At 31.3% G+C, this 24,614-nt stretch overlaps 1 protein-coding gene across 1 annotated transcript in view; it reads left to right on the top strand.

Annotated features, from left to right (window-relative positions):
- The window catches only part of LOC140445701 (protein bric-a-brac 1-like), a 244,178-nt gene extending 224,493 nt beyond the window's left edge, over positions 1-19,685 (top strand). Inside the window, exons 5-7 of the mRNA XM_072537964.1 lie at positions 1,803-2,069; positions 2,128-2,314; positions 4,507-19,685. Of these exons, the coding sequence (XP_072394065.1) occupies positions 1,803-2,069; positions 2,128-2,314; positions 4,507-4,682 (630 nt within the window). The 3' untranslated portion in view covers positions 4,683-19,685. The remainder of the gene's footprint in view (positions 1-1,802; positions 2,070-2,127; positions 2,315-4,506) is intronic.
- The last annotated feature ends 4,929 nt before the right edge of the window (positions 19,686-24,614 follow it).

Raw genomic sequence — 24,614 nt, 5'->3', positions numbered from 1 at the left:
TATGTGGATGTACTAAAAAATATATCCTATGTTATCCCAGTAATATCGCCCTTAACTATTTCATGTCTATTCTTTCATCTGGTGATTTATCTCTTGACTCTTGGCTTAGTATCCTATTCGCCTTATGGCTTTCTTATTTGTTCCTTTATGTGTTGGTTCTACTTTTTTTATATTTGTTATATTTATATCTGTTTTTTTAATAGTCTCTGTATTACCTCTTTATTACATATCTTTGCTTTCAATATTCTTAGCGTTTCTTCTTCTAGATTCTTATTTTTAATAATCACCAATTTTTCTTCTGGTTCGGCTGATTCGCTGCATCAAATCCTATAACTTTTTATATGTAGATATGATCGGCCAAATTCAACATTTTAGAATTCTGAGATGTATTGAAAGGTTTTCATTTAAATTTCGTATCAATGCTAGGATCGTACTAAGATCGAGTGACGAAAGACTCCTGAATGCCACATTCTGGACAGATAGGAATTTTAATTGCTCTACACTTAGATGAACCTTTTATAAATATTTGTAGATTGATAGATACATTTTGCAGAATATTTGATGTAATAAAATATTTTGAGAAATTAATATCTGTTCTTCTCCCAATACGTGATGCCCATATGTGATGATTTCGATGCATTCACTGTTTTTGGCACTAATTAAGCGAATTAATAGCAGTAGAGAGGCTAAGAACAGCCACAACCAAAGGTAAAAAGAAATGTGACTATTAATTATACATTTAAATCATTAGCATGGCCTCTTCACTGCTAGGAGAGAGATTGTCATTCTCTTCGGATTCTTCCGATCCATTTGTCTCGGGAAATCAGTCCCCATTAATACTTTGATGATACAGTTCGTTGTGTCTTGATGTTGGTGTCTTCTACAATATTTTCCATTCTTTTTCTATCTTTGAATATGGCAATCCAACATCATGAGTCCAAGCTTTCCATTGTCCTCGATTATCTGGTCCTTCCAATCTTATTTTGATTCTTACTCTTGGTCTAACTGTCACTGGTCTCAATTTGGTGATTTTTTGGACAACCGCTTCTTGATCTCTCCTTTGTAGAAGTTCCTGTTTTGCAGTCCATCATTTTTATTAATTAACCATTACTTAGGTTTATTAGTTCTGTTATTTTTTCCTTTAGGATGCTTACTTTTTCCTGATGTTTCGGTGTTTCAACACATTGTTTCAGCTCTATGTGATGATGACTAGTTTAGTTACTGCTCTATAAATTTTTAATTTTCTTCTAGTAAGTCGCTTACCTTTGAATCACTGGTATTTCCAGTAAGCTCTGTTTTCTGATTTACTAGCTTACTAATTTATATGCTTCTCTCATTAATTACATTTACTTTAATCCCTATGTACTTAAGGTGTTATAAGTATTCGAACACCTCCTTTTCTTAGCTTTATTTTTTCTGGAGTATATTTGGTACGGTACTTCATTGTATTTTGGTTTCTTGCTAACCCTCCCTTGCATGCTAATCTGTGGTATATCATCTGTTTAGTCCACAAGTTGAGACCTCGATCTCGCTTGTATCGTGACCTTCAATAAAGAGGTTATAGTAAATCTCCTTGTACTTTAGTTGCTATTATTATCTTTTTGTAACCATTTCCGGTTATCATTACTGCTGTGGATCCTTCTTTTGTCATTTGTATTGGAATGTCTAGTATTAAATATCTTGGTTTTTTATTTTTTTTTTATTGGGTCTGCTCTTATTATACAGTATGTTATTTTAATATTTATACTTTATATCTGACATCTGTGTATTACTTAATAACATATATTTTTATGGTATTTCAGGACGGCGTAACTATTTCAAATTATCAAAACCAGAATTCCTGCAGCAATGGCTCCGACCCGAACGTATCCCCCGGAGCAGCAGCGGCTGCTGCCGTAGCAGCTGTAGCCCAAGGTCTTAGACAGCAAATGTGCAGCATGGTAGCTGCGGCACACAACCAAAGTACAGCACACGACACTAATCCTGTAGCTAGTTTGGTAAACTCTTTAGCATTAGCAGGACATTGCGGCAATATGTCAATGCCTCCAAGCAATGGAGCTCCTCCGATGGTAAGTTTATTTGATGGATTCTGATTTTTACATGGTCTAATATTGTTAAATTTTCCAGAGTTTGAGTCACTTAGCATCAATGAGAAATATGGGCAGCCCAGCAGGTAGTATTCAAGATTTGAGGATAAGTCCAGCAGAATCAGCCATGGAAAGTCCGATTTCTTCGCCTTTGGGCTTGACTGTGTCCAGCTCGATGGAACCTTCGATTAATATGAATATAGGAAACAGTATGGACGTTGGAATAGGTAAATTAAAAATATTGTTAATTTAATTTCAAAATCAATAAAAAGGGGAAATATATTTTTTAATTATGTAAATGAAACATGTTTTAAAAATCCGAATAAAAAAAAAGTCTTTTCACTTGAGCGCAGACGAAGTTCGAGTAAAATAACCTACTCACCTAAAGTCACCCAACATTCAGTTTCCTGAAGGCAATGCAAAATTATTAGTCAAATACAAGTCAAATATTGTATATATATATATATATATATATATATATATATATATATATATATATATATATATATATATATATATATATATATATATATATATATTAATAAATCACAAGTATTTGTAATAAAAATTACAATTTGTTTTACACCTCTTTCTGACGTTTAGATTTCCACTCTGGATGTCAGATAACAGGAAAGTTCAAAGTAAAATGAGTTTATAAAAGGTTTAATAAAGTTTGGTGGGACACAACCGAATATTTAGACTCTTTGGAAGATGGAGTTACTACTACAAAAGTGAAGATAACTTTGGAGAATGCAGTTATCCAAGAGTAATGGAGTAGAGTTGGAACAGGTTGGATAAAATGAAAGGAGGTGAGCAATAAGCTGTCTGACAGAAACATTTTAATTAATCTTGTAAAGACATGCCACATGAAAAATGACAACGAAAGGTTAAATTCAAAAATATAATCGAAATATTTCAGAAAGAAGACAAGAGAAAATAAAATATGAAGAGCAAATTTCATACAAGTACCATTATTGAGGGTTTTATAATGCCACTGTGATTTTAGGTTATCTATCAACGTAATCACAGGCTATCCTATAATCCTAGAGATGGAATGTGGCTGAAAAATATATCCTATTATTTTCCGTTCTCATCAGAGAAAAAAAACAAAGTCCTTTAAACTGATAGGAAGATAGATTTTAACAAAAAATTGACTTAATGAGTGCAGAAAAAGCATTAATGACTTGTTGAGATTTGCTGTGACCTTGGATAAATTAATGGTTTTCAGAATCAAATATCAAATACAATGAATTGAAAAAAAAATTTATATATATATATATATATATATATATATATATATATATATATATATATATATATATATATATATATATATATATATTCTTCACAGGCTAAAATTTTAGTAAGACGATACAACAAAGGTATAAACTTTTCTCGCTCTGGGAGTATTATTAACATATATTTTAAAAAATACAACCTTCAACCAAATCCGACGAAGACAGAAGTTACGACTTCCAATCTAAATAGCCGCGAAGCAAATTACTGATTGAACATAAAAAGCGAAGAAATTATATTAAAACATAATCCAAACCCAAAATATCTCGATGTAACACTAAATCACACTCTTAACATTCAAGCAAACTGCATTTAAAATAAAAACCCTCAACATCATTTATAAGCTAGCAATCACTTCTTGGGAAGCCACTGCAGGCACAATCAGGACCAGCGCTCTGGTATTAGTCTATTCAACAGCCGAATAGTCCAGTCTGGCTAAACAGTTACCACACTAACATTTTAAATGCACAATTAAATCAAACCATGAGATATTTACGAGGACCATAAAGAGCTCGCCAACTCTGGTTTTAAGCAATATAGCCCACCCAAAACACGACGGTTACCTGCCCTTAAAGCTCAATATCAGAAATTTTGAAGGAAATCCATGACTGCCAATAAATACCGACATTATCAACTAAACCAAGGCCAATTGCGGCTGCCAACAAGAACAACTAAGAATCTACCAAACAATTTTACAATCGATAAGCATTATATAAGCAAATAGAAAGGAGAAGCTAACAACGTACACTTAATAGAAAATCCCACAGTCAAACCTAGCGGTTTCTCTTTTCTTTGCCGAGAATGGTTTAATCTGAACAGAATCAGTCTAAGGTCATGAAGTATGCAATAAATCACTTAACCAATGGCGCAATTCATACAGCCTGCCATGTGTCAAATGCAATGCTGCTGAACAGACACTCCACCCCATCACCCAAGAATGTGCAGCCACACGATTCGAAGGTAGTTTATAAACGAAATTCACAAACTAACTCTTGAAGCAATGGAATGACTATAATGTATCGTAATTATTTTTCCTGTTTTTTATAATGTCAAGCAATGTGTAACGTTCATACGAACATATATATCATTACTTTGTATGTCTCATCGTATTGTAATATTGCAGGTGTATCAGGAATGACCTATAAGCCCGCCAGATCATTCACATCACCTCGTCCAGAGAATCTCTTCCAAGAAGACATTGACGATTTGGTCAAGCCAATGCATACTTCCACACCGCACCCTAAAGACACAATGGCGACGATCAAAATGGAACCCTTAGCAGAATGTCGTGGCGAATGAACATACGCGATACTACAACTGTAATGTGATAAATTTATTATTAGTTCTGAAGGGACTTTAAGAACCCGACACTTTATTTATATTGTTGAGAAAAATGGAAATTTTAGTGTGTAGTATATTTTGGACAATTTTATATAATTTATCTAGAAGCCAAAGTTTCGGCCAGTTTCTATAAAAAAGACTGTTGTGTATATGTATACTATTGTTCTAAATTCAAAATTAGCATAAATTTATTTTAATAATTATGGTGTCTTCACATTTTTGTGGTTTTTAGTCACAGATTAATCTAAATAATACAAAAATTACCAGTATACGATTGTATTTAAAGTTCCTGTGGATATAAGTGTAGATTGGTATATAATCGTAATAAGTTTTGTTTTTGTCAGTAACAGCAACCTATGGAAAAGTGCTTCGTAGAAAAAGAAATATTGATTATTTATCATTTTTTATTGGATTTATTCTTTCCTTCTATATTTTAGTTTCCATTTCTTCTATATCTCTAGAACACTGCCAGGCCATCTCATTTCTATCTTATTTTTTACCTCTCAATCTTCTTTTGAGTAGCAGAAGAATATTTTGAAAAAAATTATCTCTGTCTTAACTTTATGTTTCTTTTGTTATTGTCTTAACGTCTTTCGGTCGGGATAAAGAAGGATCATCATTGAGCCTCGAGACTCTATTTATCACTCGTACTATTCATCGATCGGTCCTCTCGATTTATTCGCGAACCATAAGCCTCTAGAACTACTGACTTCGAAGCTATTAGACACCATTGAAATTTTTTATTTGGCCGATTCAGTATTATACAATCTCAAGTATACATATTGTATTGATATTAAGGTAGTTATATTTTCCATTTCAATATATTGCTTAATAGTGAATCTGTGAATTTTAACCATTTATTAGAGAAACAGAATAAGAGGCAGACAAACAGGAGTAATCCTAGTCGCACGAAGAAGAAGAAACTTGTTGCATAAAATATCTTCTATGTAATTCTAATGGTTGGTTTGCTTTTTTCGTATTTTTCTTTCTAGTATTATTTTTGACCTTTATTGACCGTATTATTTTTAGACGAGATTTTTCATATGTTTAGAAAAAAATATTCAACCTTTTATTGCAAATATTTTCCACTTTTACAGTTCTATATATGCTGTTATTAAAATTTTGTCCGGTTTCTTAAGGGTAGCTTTATTATAAGCCTGCACATATTATTTTTTCCTATCGTGGCAAAACTGTACATTCAAAAATTTTCAAAAAATTCATAAGTATTTCTTAGGATTATATCTTTATGCTGTAAGGAAATTAACAAAATTGTATGTTTGATTTTCCCGCTTTATACCCAGAAAAAGTAGTTTTTTTGAGTTTTTTCGAAAACGAAAACATGAAGTTTGCTCAAAATTTGTCAAAATACTTTTAGTAATCACATATACCTTCTCCAATTTTTTTAAATTTTTTGAATGTGTAGTTTGTCTTTTGGTGAGTAAAGATCAACCTTAAGTATGCCATTATACTATTACCCTTCTTTTTTAATTCAAATTTTCATCCTTTTTTCTGCTGGGTTATAGTTCATTTTTCGTTTGTTTAATGAACAATTATCTTTCCTTCACCTCAACAACCTTTTGCTATACCTTGCTATACATTTCACTTGTTTGTACTCTTTATCATTACTTATGTTTTTTTGTCATTCTAATGTATTTTTAATATAATCCAAGTGTTTTTTTATAATTTTTTTTTTATTTTAATATAAATAAATAATATTAAATAATAATATTTTAGCAATATTTAACTGTTTTAAAAGAGCTATATACCAATGTACTAAATTTAAGCAATTCAATAAAATTAAGGTATACACAGTAAACAATAATTTTTAAATCATTACATTTGTGGTAAAGACAACATTCTATAGAAGACATTCGTCTGATTTACACTCGGGAAAATAATTTTATCAACATTCCCCCATTCGCTAGACGACAATCTGTTTTTGGGATTTGCGCACGATATATTGTTCATATCTTATTAAGAAAAGGAAAGATCTGTATCATTATGTGCTTCGAGATGTCCATGAAAACGACATTGGTGTATTTCAAATTATAATACCGAAAGCATTGTAGACAATAATTATCATACTTAAGTTTATTTGAATTAATATTCGTTAACTAAAACCTTGTATTTTCAGTAATATATTTATTTTGTGTATCGACAACGTAATATACTTTAAAATTCTGATATAAAGAATTATCTTCCACCATTTCTCGTAATTCATCATTATAATCATCAATGGAGTTACAATTATTTGCGAGTCTTTTCCTTCCATTCCATTTCTCATAATTGGTTTACACTTATTCTTTAATTCGTTATATACTTATTCAGCTGTAAGTTATAAATTTCCTTTTTGTTAGGTTTGACCTTCTTCATTGACGTTTTTCTGCTCTATCTATCATTTTTTGTTTCTAATTTTACTTTCCTTATCGCGAAAAGTCAATAGAGTCGTGCATTACCGTAAAGATTTTTAGTAGTAAACAAACCGACTATTGTACATGGCAGGTAAAACATTTTATCATTAATTTCAACAAAAAATTAGTTTGACATAGTAAATGAAAAAAGTCTTATGACTCTTTTAAAACAAAAAGATAGAATCATAGATAAAAATCTATGATTTTATAAATATAATAATAATAATAAAAACTCACGTCTTTAGCTGAACCAATCATCTCAGACTGATTCCAGTATCATTTTACTGGCTCACTTAACAGTGCATAACTGTTACTGATAACTCTTTGAACTGATAACTCTTGATTTATTATCAACTCAGTTTTGCCCTATATTGGTTTTTGTATATTTTTTCTTGCTTTAAATTTGTTCTCTGTTCCAAAGCTTATTAAATGTTTTATCTACATCCACTTTTCTCTCGCTGGAAGTTTAAAACAAGATTTAAAAAGCAGTATTCTATGAATACTGTATTATTAAAAGTATCTTCTTGATTTGATTGTTCTTGCGTTTGTTGACCATATTAGTCTCTTATGATATTATCTGGAATAATTTTTTCCAAATACATTGTGAAAAAATGGTCAAATTTATTTTAGCTCAATAAGAACAATACTCATTAAACTATTCAACTCAATTTTGTATTTTTGCTGGTAGATTGTAGGTATATTCCTGATGTATACTATTAACAGTTGATATTAATTTTATACAAGTTGCTATAGGGACTAAATTTGATAATACTCTACAAAAATTAAGAATTGGTACTTCAGAATAGTGTTTCTACAGGAGCACTTGAATCGGATAGGTATACAAGACCCAGTCTAAGTCAGTTAACGATTTACAGACAAAAGAAAAAGAAATGAACTGTAAACTGTTTATTGTATTGATCATTTTGTGTTCAAATTACCGACTATTTCCTTAGTGAAGAAATGACACTGGTTATTTACGGTAAAACAGGTTTTTCAAAGAACTCTGTTCGTGCGGTGACTATTAAATTGCTCATGAATTTTTAATTCACAATATCAACTTTCAAACATTTGATTTTGAATTGGACATCACGTAATTAAGCGGTAGATAATTTATTTTGAGTACTCCCCGCGGAAAAATCGCGAGATGTTGTCTAGTGATAACGATAGTTACTAGATTACTCTTCTTCTGATCATCATGCAACTATGTATTCAAATATTTACGAACCTAGTCTACAAACTTCATGTTGTTTTTAAGTTTATCCTTTAATACATAAATAGTTCCACTTCTTTTTCTTCACCGGCCTTGTCTGCCAAGAAGGTTGGCAACCATCATTGCTATCTATATCTGTGAGGTCGCTGCACGGAATAATTGTTTTGAATTGCATTCGAACCATTCTCTGAGATTCGTTTGTCCCTCTTCCTACACATACGTCTATTACGTCGCTGAAATATCTTGCATCGATCACCACGTGCAATCAGTATATCTCCAGGAAAATTCTAGTCTATGCTAAAGACCACAGCTTACAACTTCTAAACTAGTTTCCATTGAAAATCAGTGGTATTTAAAAACTATATTGGAGAATTCAATACTCATTTCAAACAGAAACACTACAAGCAGAATAATAATTGTTATAGTTTACGAGATAATTTGTTTTTTATAGTTTTTTTTTCGGAATTGGACGCAAGAGCTTTCATAATTTTTTCCCAAAGAGTTCTTTCTTAATTTAAATATATTTTGTTTCGATCCAAAAAATTTATTATTTATTTAAATAGGATATTTGTAGTTTACAAATGCCAATGCAGAGTACTTGTTATACACCACTGTTATTTCATGGCTTTATACATAAACATGTACAAAAGTAAGTTATTAATAATTAATAGTATATATAAAGAATTATATATTATGTGTATTAACTACATAAACGCATATGCGAACAAAAGGAACTGTAGAGTTAGCTTTTGTTAAGGCTGTCTTTAATAAACAGTAATAATACTCATTTTAATACATGCTAAAAAAGTAAGCATAAACCATTTATATTTATAAATGGGAGCACATTTAATAACATTTTAAAAAATTACTTTTACTAAATATGGAACATTTTTTGTTGTTTAAAAAGGAGATAAAGATGTTTATATCGAAAACTTACTCTACAGCTTACATTTCAGTTTAGTCACTGAATTCTCTCAGTGCAATAACAAATCCTAATTTTTTTGGTTATAGTTATTTAATTTCTAATTTTTATAGTAAATTAATTTTAAAAAAAGGTCAGTGATTATCAGTATTTTATAATTCAGCTGGTCTCGTTAAATTATTTTATTTATTAGTAAATAATGTAATTACTTCAACTGTATAGGTATTTAAGCCATATAAAAATAAGCTAATAAGAAACTACATACCGCTTTGTTAATTTATTGCCATTTTTAGCTTCTTAATTTGTTGAATGACCAGACTCCAGTTATATTAACTTTCCATTCTTTTAAGAAAGATGTGTGTGTACGATTCCATGCATGAATTAAATGTAACATAGATAACTTTTACTTTAGGGTTTCTTTTCTTAGTTATATTATTATTTATTCTAAAGGTAACACTATAATATTTCTACTAGAGAGCAAAGCAATAGATAATTTATTAAATATAATGGTTTACTACTCAAAATTCATTTATCTCTTTGTTTACCAATGTACCTCAGGATGATACTGATTGGAAACCTTGGATCTAGACGTCTTTTTTTCATTACTTCTTCCCTTTTGATCCCGAGTCTTTTTTTATTTGTATACCTAACACATTACAAGTTTCATTCTCCATCCTTCTTCTTCTTCTTTTTGTGTGGACATCACTCGGTCTGTTTTTCAATATGCCTCCAGTAAGTTGTCAGCCATGAGTTCTGGCGTCTTCCTACTGATATTTTGCCCTGTACTTTTCCTTCCAGTATAACTTGAAGTAATTCATATCTTTCGCCTCTCAACACATGACCCAAGTATTGCATTTTCCTCTCTTTGATTATTCTTAGTAATTCTTTTTGTTTACACATGCGACGAAGTACCTCAACATTAGTAACTCTTTGTACCCATGGAATTCTCAACATTCGTCTATATATATATATATATATATATATATATATATATATATATATATATATATATATATATATATATATATATATAGTTCTTGTCATAAGCAATAAGTAGATAGATATCAATATCTAGTCATTGCTTATGACAAGATTACCAAGGACGTTATCTTTCTTGGAAATGATCATAAATTTTGTTTTTGTAAAACGTATTTTCAATCAACAGTTTTAAATAAACAGTTTACTCTTTACAAATGTTTTTAAATCCTCAAAATTCTCTGTTATAACATCTGTGTCGTCCACATATCGCATACCTATTGTTAAAAACCATGAGTCATTCAATTATTCGTGGAAAATAGATTCACTGTATACATTGAACAGAAGAGGAGAAAGAATACAGTCTTGGCTAACGCCACGCAAAATGTCTATTTTCTCAGAAAGCTCATCATCTACTTTACCTGTTGCTGTCTGCTTTCATTAAAGATTCGCTATAATTCTTATATCTTTGCTGTCAATGTTCATGCCTGTGAATATCTCTATGAAATTGTGGTACTGGACTTTATCGAGTGCTTTTTTTAAGTCACTATGTGAAGTTATTGGATACTTTTTACAACTCTCTTTATTTCGTTAGAGACTATGAAGTTATAATGTTTTATGTAATTTGTATACATTTTAAGTTTGTATTTATTATTTGCACTTTCAATCCAATTAGTTTCACTTTCTTTCTTTTAAAACGCAATATTATTCATGTAATTTAAACCTGCCAGTGAGACATTTTAGAAACAACATGTTTTGTAGATTTAATTCCTTGTGTTTTTCATAAGACTGATACTTGCTATATTATTTACCAAAATAGTATATAGGTACCTAATTGTAGGCAAGTGTTATATAAAAAAACACTACTTGAAAATTGATCCTTAAGAGAATGGAAAAGTATAACTACGTTGTATATAAGAAAAGATAATCAAAATTTTATAAAAACAGCAAAATATATACATATAATAGTAGTTTTATTAGTGACGCTGTGTCATTCAATATTGGGTAAAAATTAAAAATAATTTAGAGGTTATGTTTTGAGTGCGCAATTTAAAAACTACTTTATTTTGGACTTTTGAAACTACCTATTTATCTCCACATTTTTGGTTCTGACTGTGTTAATAAAATGCCACTTGAATATTAAATCAGTTAAAATAAGTCTTTATAGGCGGATTCTGGGATTCTGAGAATATACTTTTAATACCCGTGGTCAGTAGGACGTGCTGCAACTGATCCCCTATTCTAAACTGGGGAAATTCCCAAAAGAACAAAGTACCAGATAATACTAGAAATAAATTTTGTTCCACCCAATGTGACAAACGAGTAGTCATGGTCATCTGCATCTTTGATTGGACGGGTCATCCGAACAATATTGTAAGTGCCAATTGTTAGAGTGTTCAATAATAAAAAAAATATATTGAATAAAATATTACGATTTCGAATAATCTCTTTTGAAATTCCCTATTTCTCTTATCAGCTTTCTCACTTCCACTTTTGGATATAGACCTCTTCCAATACTTTCCAGGATTTCCTACGGACGGTCTGAATTCAATTTGTTTCAAAGATTGGCCACATCTACTTTGCATGTAGATGTGGCCAATACATTTCCACTTAATTTTAGGCACAACGTCTGTTTTTTTCTTCGAATGTCTTCATTTTCGACTCTGTTCTTAGATCTATTTTCAGCATAGCCCTTTCCATAGCTCTTTGTGTACCATTATACAATACCCAGTGTACTATTATTGCCCCACTTTTCATTATAATTCGGGACTCAACTGTATTTTGTATCAAAGGTAGATATATTAATATGCATTTTTCAATATTTGATTATCATGCCTTGAAGTTATAGTTTTAGTTGTAGTGAGATTCGTTTGAATCCTATTTTTTATATTATTTCCCTTATGGACTACCTAAGTCTGACATCACAATGGGCGGGGATTTTAAAAACCTTTCGAAATATTTCGAATTTGTTTGTAATTGTTCATTAGGTAGTCCATTGTTGCCTCTTTAACGTTGTAAATGATGAGTATCTGGAATTTATATATCAATAAATTGCAGTAAATTATATATCCAAGGCTGGAGAAAAATGTATGGTCTTTCTTGAGCTTTCTAGGGTCATTAGAAGTAATTCGAAACCAAACGATCTCCGCTATTTTGAATGAACTCTTTATTAAATGAATTTTCAAATATGTTTACGTTTCCAATGACGCTAACCTAGTTTGCACATAATTTTTTTAATGTTGTTCACGACAATATAGTCATTGTTTATATCAAATATGACAATATATCATTGTTTCTGACTGTCAATTCTGGAGTATTAATTTTTCTGTATCGTAAACGAAAAAATAATCGGGGTTTTAATAAGATTTTTTACTTCGTCTGGCGTTTTTTATGTCCTACTATTATGTGTTCCCGCTTATCTGTCAAAGGCCTTCGAAATTTGTACTTTCTTGCAGATCTTAAAGACGACAGGAGGTAATTCCGAAAATATCGCATAAAACTTTTGGTACAAGGTTTTACTTCTTACTGATATAAAGTAATTTACAGAACCCTTTATGCTTTCTTTAAAGCTACATATATAGCCTCAAAAATGCTTCCCCAGTCCATATTTCCAATTTTTACACGTTTTCACAATTGAATTCTTAATATTTTCCGAAGATCTCCAGTTACTCAGATGACCGTAGTTCACTCTACTTGAACTGTCGTTTACATATTCCTTCCTACTAAAGAAACAAATATAAGCTCAGATAGTTATATCCTACAACCCCTTAAAATATCCATACACCTTCTAAATGAAATATATGGTAAAAAAACTACAGCAACTCTTGAAGTCTTTGTCATAGTACATATTGATTGTAAAATAAAAATGTTTCTTTTACTCTCCTTCTTCAGTGGTTTTCTGTTCTCTAGTGATAACATAAGGTTCGACATGTTTTGAACGGTACAACAATATCAAATTCTCCTCAAGGTTGTAGTTGTCTAAGCATGATAAATCACAACTAACGCTAATGTAAGCATCACTTACATTAGCGTTACAAGGGAGTATAGACGTCATGACAGAATTTTACGTGACGAAACTTTTTGATCTTTCATCTATAACCAAATACTGTTAAGTTAATAACACCAATTTGGGCAAATTGGCGTATATATCGTTAATTTTTGGATGAGTTATTCAACGATATAGTGAACTATATTAATTAAATTAAATAAAAATGAATTAATAAATAACACTAAACAATGAGGAAAGATTTCTAAATATAGATACAATACTTATTCAAATGTTTATTTATAGGTACTGGTATTATTACTATGAGGATGAATTAATGCTTCTTTCCAGTGCACTGGACTGGCTCTACAGCGTCTATTTACATTGGGGGTGGATGATTATACAAACAAGTGTTGTTTCTCACACAGCAGTTATACTAATACCATCGAGCAAAAAGACAAAAGAGGGAATCTAATCGTTATGAAAAGGCGACCAAAAAAGTGGCCTCTGATGGCGGACATATCCGGAAATGCGAATGCGCCAAATTTAAATTTTCCGACACTTATTAACAGTAGCTATAAAATAGTTTTCAGAATGTGTCTAAGACGAGAAAATTTTAATTAAATATTAACGATAACAGTCTAAAATGTGAAACAATTGTTAAAAAACTTCAATATAAATAAGATTTCATGTGACAGTTGGGACAAATAATAACATAACCCAACTAAATTTGATTTCTTAAACAAGGAAAGAGTCTCTCTTTCCTTGTTTAATGTGGCCTCTCAAGAAGGCACTTCCTGTCTAACAATATTTTTGCCCCCACTACCTTTACATTCCCTCTTTTGTCTTTGTGCTCGATGACTAATACTGAGTGTGAGTCTGCCGAAATAGCTTCGCGTCCTCTAAGTATACTAGGGGCGGTATCTACATGACCGTATTAGTTTACGTATGTTAGATATACTAACAGAAGTACGTACAGAATTAAAAAATATAATATGCAAATAATAAAAAATACTCAATACAAAAATAAAAAATATGTACGGAGGGAACAAAATATATTAAAGGATATACAATTCATGTAGGACACAGTCTCATGTAAACACAGTCAGTCCCAAACCAAGCAATCTTCACAGACACGTCTGAAGGGTTGTGTGCAATCAATTATTAAATAGACAGAAATTTTGTTTTTCAACTAAAGCATTAATTAACTTTAAAACTACTCGATGTTTAAGTTACATATAAGCGGCATCTTCTAAAATAATGCATACATATAAAAATCGTAACGGTATCAAGTCAAGTTATAAAATTTCCTAAATTATTTTCCTGAATATTATGAATTCCAGTCATTCCAGGTTAAATTTAGTTACTATTTTGATATTTTTGCCCAATATTAAACTTTGTATATGATAAGAAGCTATTATTTTATGAACTGTAGCAATGCCAAATGTATCATATATGTTATGATGTAGTAACGATTATTAGTGAAAAATTAGGTGTTGTGTATGTACAAAGTGTAGTGCAACTTGAACTTTAAAACGTAAGTGAAAAGTGCTGCGTCACGAGAGTTCACTTTAAGTAGCACATACATGAAAATTAGTTGATTATTCCTACACGCTAAACTAAGGATATTTTTCTAAAGTAAGCCGTGTCTCTGTCACTTGTTCTTTTGAAGAACTAAACTCAAGGAAACATTTACTTTTAACATTTAAAGACAATGTTTGGTGAACGTTTTGCTGGTTCAATATATTAAACTGATTGATTAAGATGTTTTCTGCATGATAAACATTTAATATACTAAGTAAGAACCAAGTGGCAACTAAAAGAAGAAGAAATTTTTGTAGGAGTAATGAGCTATAGACAAAAACTCACAGACTTTTATTCTTTCATATTAGTTTTAGAAAAGTCACGAGCCAACAAAAATATTTTTGTGATTTGTTTAGATTTAGGATATAGAATAATGTACAAAATTTATATAAATCTATATTATGTAAAAAATATTACAATTTAAATGAAAATTATAATGCCTTCCTGCCATTTGAGGGTCTACCACGCTTAATTAACTTTATGCATCTTGCGACGTGATAATGTTTTCAAAAAGTGGCCTTTGACGTATTTATTCCTTTAAATGTTGCGGTGTCTTTTGGAACTATGTATATTTCATTGATTTAAATTTTTATTTGGAAACAGTAAACAGTTTTACTTCGCAAAAAATCTAAGTATCTTAATACAGATTTGTATTATACTTTTCCTTGTATTTTTTCTTAATTTTACAACTTCTTTTCTAGGTTAGATTATTCCATTATTGTCAAATCATGACAGTTAGCAATGTGGATAGCATCGCTTATGTTAGTGAAATTAGTGTACTAAACTCTATTTTTAAAGTAAGAGGAGTAAACTCAAAAGACAGATTCACACCCAATGACGTATAATAAAAACCCCGCAGCCTTCTATACTTGATATATTATAATCGGCTGTCCTAATGACCTACTTAAAGGTATAATATTTACTAAAACACTGATGTGCTCGTTTATTTTATAATGAGTTTATTTTTCATTGTCAAAAGGAAAGCTGTGAAAAAAAACCTAGTTAGAAAAATTATATTTCAATGATTTTAATAACAAAAAGCAAAACATTTAATTGAAATTGTTAAGTATAGATTATAATGTATAATAATTTATTTATTAAATAAACAAAACGCCTTCACTGACTATCAAAACATAACCTATCTATCTATCTATCTATACAGCCCTTGCTGTCCAATTTTGGACATAGGCCTCCTTTTCCTTCTTCCACGTCTCTCTATTGTAGGCAGTTTGTATCCACTTCGGGCCTGCGTGTTTCTTCAAGTCATCTGACCATCTCATTTGTGGCCTTCCTCTTTTTCGTTTGTAACTATATGGTCTCCAGTGTATAATCATCTTATTCCATCTGTCGTCTTTCTGTCTTATGGTATGTCCAGCGAACTTCCACTTAAGTTTTGCTATCTGCGTTAATACATCGGTCACTTTTGTTTTGCTGCGGATCCAAGTATTTCTTTTCTTGTCTGATAGCCCGATGTTCAGCATTTGCCTTTCCGTGTCTCTTTGGGTCTTTGCTATTTTTTCCATGTTTTCCTTTGTAAACGTCCAAGTTTGAGAACCGTGGGTGAGAACAGGAAGTATACATTGGTTGAAGACTCTTGTTTTTAAATATTGGGGGTATTTTCTATTTTTTAGAATATAGGAAAGTTTTCCGATACTCAAGCCAACCGTATCCTTCTCTTTATTTCTCCGGTCTGATTTTCTTTATTTAATTTAACTAGTTGTCCCAAATATACACATAACCTAGTGTTTCTAAAAGAACATCCATTTCAAAAATGACTTACCTGAAAGTGATGTTTAGTTTTTCGAACTTCCGCGATCACAAACAAAACACTTAAATGGCATTTTAGAGATATGACTTATGATAAACTGTGCTCGATATCTGCCTTTTGTTTGATTAATATTCAATTGTCAATACCTTTGTAGTTTACTTGAACCAAATTTTCAGTTCGTTTCATCATTTTATTTGAGCTTAGAATCTAGCCTTTTTTCCTGATTTACATTTCACTAACTTCTTCTTTTTATGTAGATCTGTTTTTCAATGTGCCTTCAGTAAGTGTCGTTTCATCGTTTTCGTGGTCTTCCCATTGATCGTCTTCCTATTGGGGAACTGTCTCTTGCCGCCTGTTCTATGCTATTTTTTCTAGCTCTTCTACTTTTAACTCTCTCCCATAGTGTCTTACCATCAGTTTTTCTGAGAGTTTTCATCTCTGCCGTTTCTAACATTATTTTTGTCTTCTCTGTGTCAGGTCGTGTTTCTGTCGCGTATGTCATTATTGTTTTAAGGACTGTTGTCGTTCTCCACATTGTTTCATTCAGGCAACCAACGACTCTGTTTGCTCTATTCACTTGATCTTCCACTTCTGTTTCGAGCTTTCTGTACCTAGATATTGTGATACCTAGATATTTAAACTCCATCACTTTATTATTTGACCTTCCAGCTCCAATTTACATCTTAGTAAATTTGCTTGTTATAACCATTCATTTTGTCGTTTTAGAGAAATTATCGGGTGTTTTATACAAGTACAGCCTTATCGGTGTTTGTAGGCCGTGGTACGGATCTATTATGGACTTTACGCTTCCAGATATTCCAGGTGATTTTTAAGATTTTTAGGTCTTGTTCTACCTGCTCCTTATATCATCCTGGGTCTTCCTTTTGATCTTCTTCCCATTGGCGCCTGCAATGATTTTCTGAGTGCTAAGTCTTCCTGCAACCGTTCTACGCCACCCGTCCAGCGCAGTCTTCCAATTTTTATAAACGTGGTGATGTCTGGCTCTTTATATGCATTGTACAATTCAAAACTGTAAAAGTTGTTTCGCTCTCTTTTTTCTCTTTTCGAACGTCGCAAGCAACTTCTCATCGGTTTTTGACAGTGTCCATGTTTCTAATCTATATGTAAGAACATATCTGATCAATGTCTTGTAAAATTTACCCGCTTTAATTATTGTTCCCCTGGTGTTGCCTGTCTATTTTTTCTTAAAATTTTTTCCAGGGTGATATAAAATGGTAAAAAATGTTAAATAGAGTGATGTTAAAATGCAGGATAAGGTGTTTTCTTGGGGTAGTCATCTTTTAATAGAGATTGTATCTGTTAATTCATTTTTGGATTCTGATCTTGCTCTGCAGTGTAAGCGTTTCATTGATAACCACAATCAGTTGCGTAAATATCTTTTAGTGTTTGAGTATGGAATTTTTTATTGATATTATCATAGGCACTTTGAAAGTCAATGACGAGATGGTGAATGTCTATATCAAATTCACCAGTTTTTTCTAGGATTTTCCTTAGTGTGAAGATTTGACCTATTGTCAATTTCTGCATGCAGAAACCATATTGATATGCTTTAACTTGGTTCAAGAAATCTATTCACCCGAATCAAACTACATGTCGACTCATAACAAATACAATAATTGATTAATTGTCTTTTTTTGTACTATTTATCAGAATAGCCGTGTCTTTTGCAATGCTATATTGGGTTGCTCAACGCGGGTATTTATTTAACATCTCAACACACAGCATACGCTCTGAATCGCTTCTAATATAATATGTTGGGAAGTATTTTATATGCCGTATTGAGCAACATAATTTTCACTAATCAAAAGCATCCGCTTAACTTATTTAGTAATGAAGAGTGTCCATTCTATTGTTTTTATCCGATTATTTAGTATTTTCAGATAATTCAGATTAAAAGATTATTTTCAGATGTTAATCACATAATCGTTTTTTTTTCTTAATTATCGGCTTATGTTCCTTCTTCCTGTTGTCCATTAGATTTTTTATACGTTTTGTTAGCAGGCAGACATTTTGCTATATCTATATATGTCTTGTTCATTTACATATATGATCAGTATGAGATTCTAAAAAATGATAAAGTGTAAACTTTAATCATGGTCTCTTCCCAGAGCATCTTCTTCTTCTTCTTATAGTGCCGTGCACCTATAGTGCGTTGGCGAATTATCGTAAGGACAGACGTCTGTCTTTTGCGGCATGCAGAACATTTATGCCTGTGAGCATCTTCATAGGATTGGAATCTATGCAACTTCCTTCTGTTCGTGTAATAATGAATCTACCGGAGATTGATATCATGTATTTTTCGACTGTCTTAATCATAATGTATTAATATCAGCAATCTGTTATCTTATTCAGACAAATCTTCATTCTATATTTTAATAAAGTTTATTAAGTTTAAGATATATTTTTGAGGTGATTTTTTTTTAACATCTTAGATTTTTAGTAAAGTAAAACTAGATACACAAAATAGTTAGTAGGATTTTACGTTTCATGACTAGGCTTAATGTGTTCAAAAAGAAGTAGTAAGTGCCTTCCAAATCTTTGACCACTTATGTCATCCGATATACTAAATTTTTGACAAAATTGTGCGTTTTAATATGTTTTGTATGGTATAACCCTGAATGGCATGTTCTTTTTTCATATCTCTGTAAAAATTACATTTATATGAACTTTATTATGATAAGCAGAAATGACGTGAGATTGGCATTTTTAGACATGTATTCACCCAAAATTCAGGTACAAGCTTTATTTTTAATGTATACTATAATATAGTTCGATGTTAGGTCAAATATAACATAGCATAACAAACCTAAAGTTATGAAGAATAGCCTCTTTACTTAGTCAGTATGCAATAATTATTCAATGAAGTTGTGCTACTTGTAGAACAGTCTGAGATTACATGCAAAATGGTTCAGTTGTACACTGTTAAGTTGTTATATATTGGTGATATCCATGTGCAGTTTACTTTGTATTATTTTTGTACGACTCTAATTTATTCATTATCTAATTTTCCATTATTTCCTATATTATTGCACATCATTATTTCATGTCTGTATGGTGAATTAAATAAAATACAATTTAAATTTATTTGTGGTTTTATTTTACAAATGTTAACCTTTTACCTAGAAGGTACACTTCCCGTCATATAAAACTGGTACACTTTTTTTCCCAATGTAAACCCGTGTTCAGACTGGACACAATGGTTCGTGAATCAATTCGTTGTTGCCATCACAGATAACGGAATTGCACTAAATCTAAATAAAAAAAATAACGTTCAAAAATGTATTATTGTAATTGTATTGTAATGTAGATAGGTATTATTTTTATCATTAACAACAAAAAACCGTATCTAATTCATTTAATAACCAGAGATAGGGTTGAGTTAATATCGAAAATGTTTGAAGGATCTGTATTGGCACAGGGTACATTGGAATGCGTCTACTGTAATTTTATACTTCAATTGCCTACCGAACACGTACTGTTTTTTGTATTAATAAGTTTAGTAACAGGCAAACTACCAAAATTAATTGATTATTTAGTATAAGAACGATAAATGTGATAAATAGTATATTACTTTATGAGGCGGAGAAGCATGACATTTCTTGACGCGCCCGATATTACGCGCCGAACAAAGTGAGGCGCGTAATAGAGGGCAAGTCAAGAAAAGTCGCTTCTTTGCCGAATAAAGTATACTATTTTTTCTTTAAACGTAGCAATTTTCAACCATAATTAGTACAATTCATACGCTATTTTTACTCGAAATTAACTGTGACAACTATCAACGTCGTCTAGATGTTAGAAATTAAAATAATTAAGTCGTCGGTGGGATTTGCGTCTCTCTGGTTACAGTTGTTTGCAATTATTAAAGACAGCTTATTGTTGTTCGCAAGCCGCCAACATCGGGAATGATTGCTGAAAGTTGTTCTCGACCATCAGTATCATCAACAATTACCAATGCGTATCAAGAGTCGGGAACATTTTTGCAGGGTTTCAATTTTGAAAATGCCTCATTAACTAATTTTACTTTTAATATTACTATAAATAAAAATGATGTTTAATTGTTGTTAATGACATTTGTATTGTTGCTTTGTGACATGTTTCATATTGTTGCCATGACAACATTTTTCCCTCCGCCGTAAGGAAATGGGAAAAAAACTGCTGCCGGCGGAGACATCAAACTTTGACAGGATCAAGTTAGATAAGTAATGTCATCATTATTTGACGTTTGAAGAAAAAAAAATATTATACTTTATTCTACGTATTATAAACTATAAAATATCCGGGGCGAAAAAACGCTTTTCAAAACGTGACAGTTACAATCTAATATCCGACTGTAATGTTTTATTATAATAATTTAAAGTTATGTCTAGATTGAAGCCGAAGGCTGAGTGCTGTTACCAAGCAACGAGCTTGAGAAATTTGTCATGAAATTATGAGGCATTCATCAATGTCCGAGGGATATTCGGCGGATAATTTTTCAAAAAAAATATTCCATGAATATTCCTTAAATATATTTGTGACTGTAGGTTGTACTTCTGGGAATTTTTTCTTTGATTAGCGCATTTATACTTTGAACATTCTCATTGCCGAAACGTGACATTTTGAAATTTATTTGGATGAAGTTGTCAAACTCGATCGTGTTGTCATAGGGATTAAAAATTGCACTGAATGCAATTATCAGTCTAATGTTGACATGATTGGGTGAAATTGTTCCACATGACACAAAATGACGAAATTTGAATGGTTGTTAGAACAGTCGAAAAATTATCTATAATAATTTTTGACTCGAAATATTTTCATAAATTCTAATGACACAAATCAATGTATGGGTATTTAATTGAGATGATGGAAAATTACAAAATTAATATGGGAATTTTTTAGGATGCATGTTTAAATAATTTAATGTGATTGACTGATCGAGAATGATCGATGTTTTAGTTTTTAGTACACTCAAAACTGGCGGTCTGTCGCACAGTCCTGTTTTTAGCTGGTTTCATATAATATTTTCGTTGAACTGGCAACGGTGCCCTAGAAATTAGAATGACACATGTGACAAGATCAACCTACACAACTTAAAAAACACGATTTTTGGTTATAAGGGTTGTACCAGTTTTTTATGACGCGAACGGTACGAATAGCTTTTATGATTGTCAACCTTCGGAACCATTAAGATAGAACAGATAAAATGTAACAAAAGTATTTAGGGCCAATGTAACAAATTACAATAGAGCGCCAATGCAACAAAAAACAAATGAATTAAGGAAGGTTGTCTTCGTGCTAAAGAAGAAACTACTAATCCTCACAAAGGAAGAGATTAGATCAATATGATAAACATAGGAAAATGTAAAATATGAATTTGAAATATAACAAAATTGAAATGTAGGAAAAATGTAACCAAATTGGAATATAAAAATATAACTAAATTGAAGGCAGTCTAGCGGACTGTACCGAAGAGTGACTACTTGACACTCAAAAGAGGATTCGGCCAATTTGCATGCCCTACAGAGACCGAAGAATGAGAAAATAGATGACAAAGTAATAAAAAAAAATATGAATAGATGTAAATGTAAGTGATTGAATATGGAAGTTGCTCTAAGATGTGAGTGGGCGCCAGGAAAGTATTAACATATACTTTCTAAGGTATCTTGTAATGCTGTATACCCTTTTTGCTGAAATGAGAAAAAAACATTAATTGAAATATTTAGTCTTCACAACAAACTTAATACATAATCAAATATATACAGTCTATCTTAATGCATTAAGCTACCCTCCACCACTTATGTACCTTCCAAGGTATCTTGTAATGCTATATATCCTTTTTGCTGAAATGAAAAAAGCAGGTATTAATTGAAATATTTAATACCTAACCAAATATATACAGTCTATCTTAATTCTTTAATCTACCCACCACTTATGTACAGTTAACCTAGTTATATACATAAAACAAATTCCCTGATTATACACAATTTATCCCTGATTATCTATCAATTTAAATTTACTGAAAGATAGGACCTAATACTATTTAAGGAATTTACAAATAATAAATATAAGTAAGAAAATTTACTAATTCTACCTAAAAAGGTAATTGACTCGCCTACTAGAAATGTAATTCTGTACTTCGGCTTTCATTTAAAAGTACTAATAAAGTAATATGGACACTCTATCCTGACGGGATGGGTGCCAAAGGTTTAAATAATATAATAATGAAAATACCAATAACGAACTCTCTGATTAAATGTGTGCACAAAAAAACGTACAGTAGAGTTAATAGGGAGGATTTAAAACCTCTCCCTGTAGTCGACAATTAGTCCTTAAATATTACTTATGACCTTATTCGATATTATTTTAAAAAAAATGACGGGTCTTTATTATTATAAGAAATAGTATGATTTAAAGTTAAAAAATTATTATAGATAATTATTAAAATTGATGGATACAAAAACTTGTGCAAATTAACAGTGTTCCACACTCTAATCAATGAAGGAGGTCCTTTCGGCTGGTTTCCTGAAGATGTCCGGGAAGTCTGGTAGAGATCTGGAACTCCGAAGGAACAGCTAAGAATGACGAGAATCAACCCTGGGAATCAGGTGTATAATCCACCTAGGGAATAACTTAACTCTTTTTCTTAAAATAAACCCACAAACAAATAACGAATCCTTTCTCTTGACTCCTGAGATGAACTCCTCGAGTAGGCTAAAAAGAATATTTGTGTTAGCGTTCCTTCTTACTCTCGAGAAAAAGTGGGGAAAAACACAAGGTTTATTAATTTTGAAAGATAATACAAAACGTTACTAAGGAACCTTGTATGAAGGCAAAAAACCTTAATAGTTTTGTAAAAACGTGACTTTAGAATGGTTTGACAATATTTTATGTGATATGGATTGATTAAATAGATAATTTTAACGAAAAGCATGCTCTGGATATATTTTAGAATATAAAAGAACAGTATTAGACAGAATATTTTTAGAAACTGAACAAAGATGGATAATTATATGTTTTTAAGGCTGGGAAGTAAAATAGAAAATTATAGAGGAAATGCGGGTATTACCGCCCAGCGGCAAATACCGCCCACTCTATACAATATGTTAAACATAGAGAAATAGTAACTTCAACTTCAACAACGTTGAAGTGACGCCACGATACTACCGAGAGAAGCGAGCAACAAGATCGCCAGCCATAAGCACGTTTAGTTGTTTGACAGAGATAAACGTGTTTTATGTGGTGCCGCTATAATATTTACGTGCTCGAAAATAATTTGTAAGTAACTTATTTTTATACTTAATTTATTGATTTTTTTATTAATTAGTGACCGGTCCTCTTATATATATATATATATATATATATATATATATATATATATATATATATATATATATATATATATATATATATATATATATATATATATATATATATATGGATCGAAACAAATTCTTTCAATATTTTGAGAAATAACGATTAACAATTGTTTTGCTTATAATATGGCGATGGCGGTATTACCCTCCAGTGAGCGGTATTAAACATTAATTTATACATTTTTAATTTAGGATAAAGAATGCCAAAGGCAACGGTGAATTCACGGAAAAAGGCAACTTGGAGTGCAGAACAACTTCAGGAAGCTATAAATGCAGTTAGAAACGGAAAGGGAAAAAGGCAAAGTGCAAGAGAGTTTGGTAATATAGGATTTCTATTTTTTAATCCATTTTCTAATGTTCTTTTTTCAGGTATCCCAGTAAAAGAGCTATGACAGTTCGAGCACAAAACAGGTCATTTTCCCATGTAAATCTCCATAAGAAAATCCAAGGTACATTCTGCTCATTTTTGGCTCATTTCGTGGTGGAGGCGCGACCGCTCGTCGGATCGCGACGTATGAGGTGTCAAACGAACGGAAATGGGACGGGGAACACGTAGAGAGAAAAAACAAAGATGGCGGCATAGTCAAAACGACAGTATAACGTATCTCCGGGTCTAACGGTTAAACGAAAGGTGAGAGAATAATGTATACATCAAGATGAA

This window comes from Diabrotica undecimpunctata, chromosome 7 (genome assembly GCF_040954645.1).
Source record: "Diabrotica undecimpunctata isolate CICGRU chromosome 7, icDiaUnde3, whole genome shotgun sequence".
Classification (NCBI taxonomy): Eukaryota; Metazoa; Arthropoda; class Insecta; order Coleoptera; family Chrysomelidae; genus Diabrotica; species Diabrotica undecimpunctata.
This window is presented reverse-complemented; position numbering and strand designations above follow the sequence as displayed.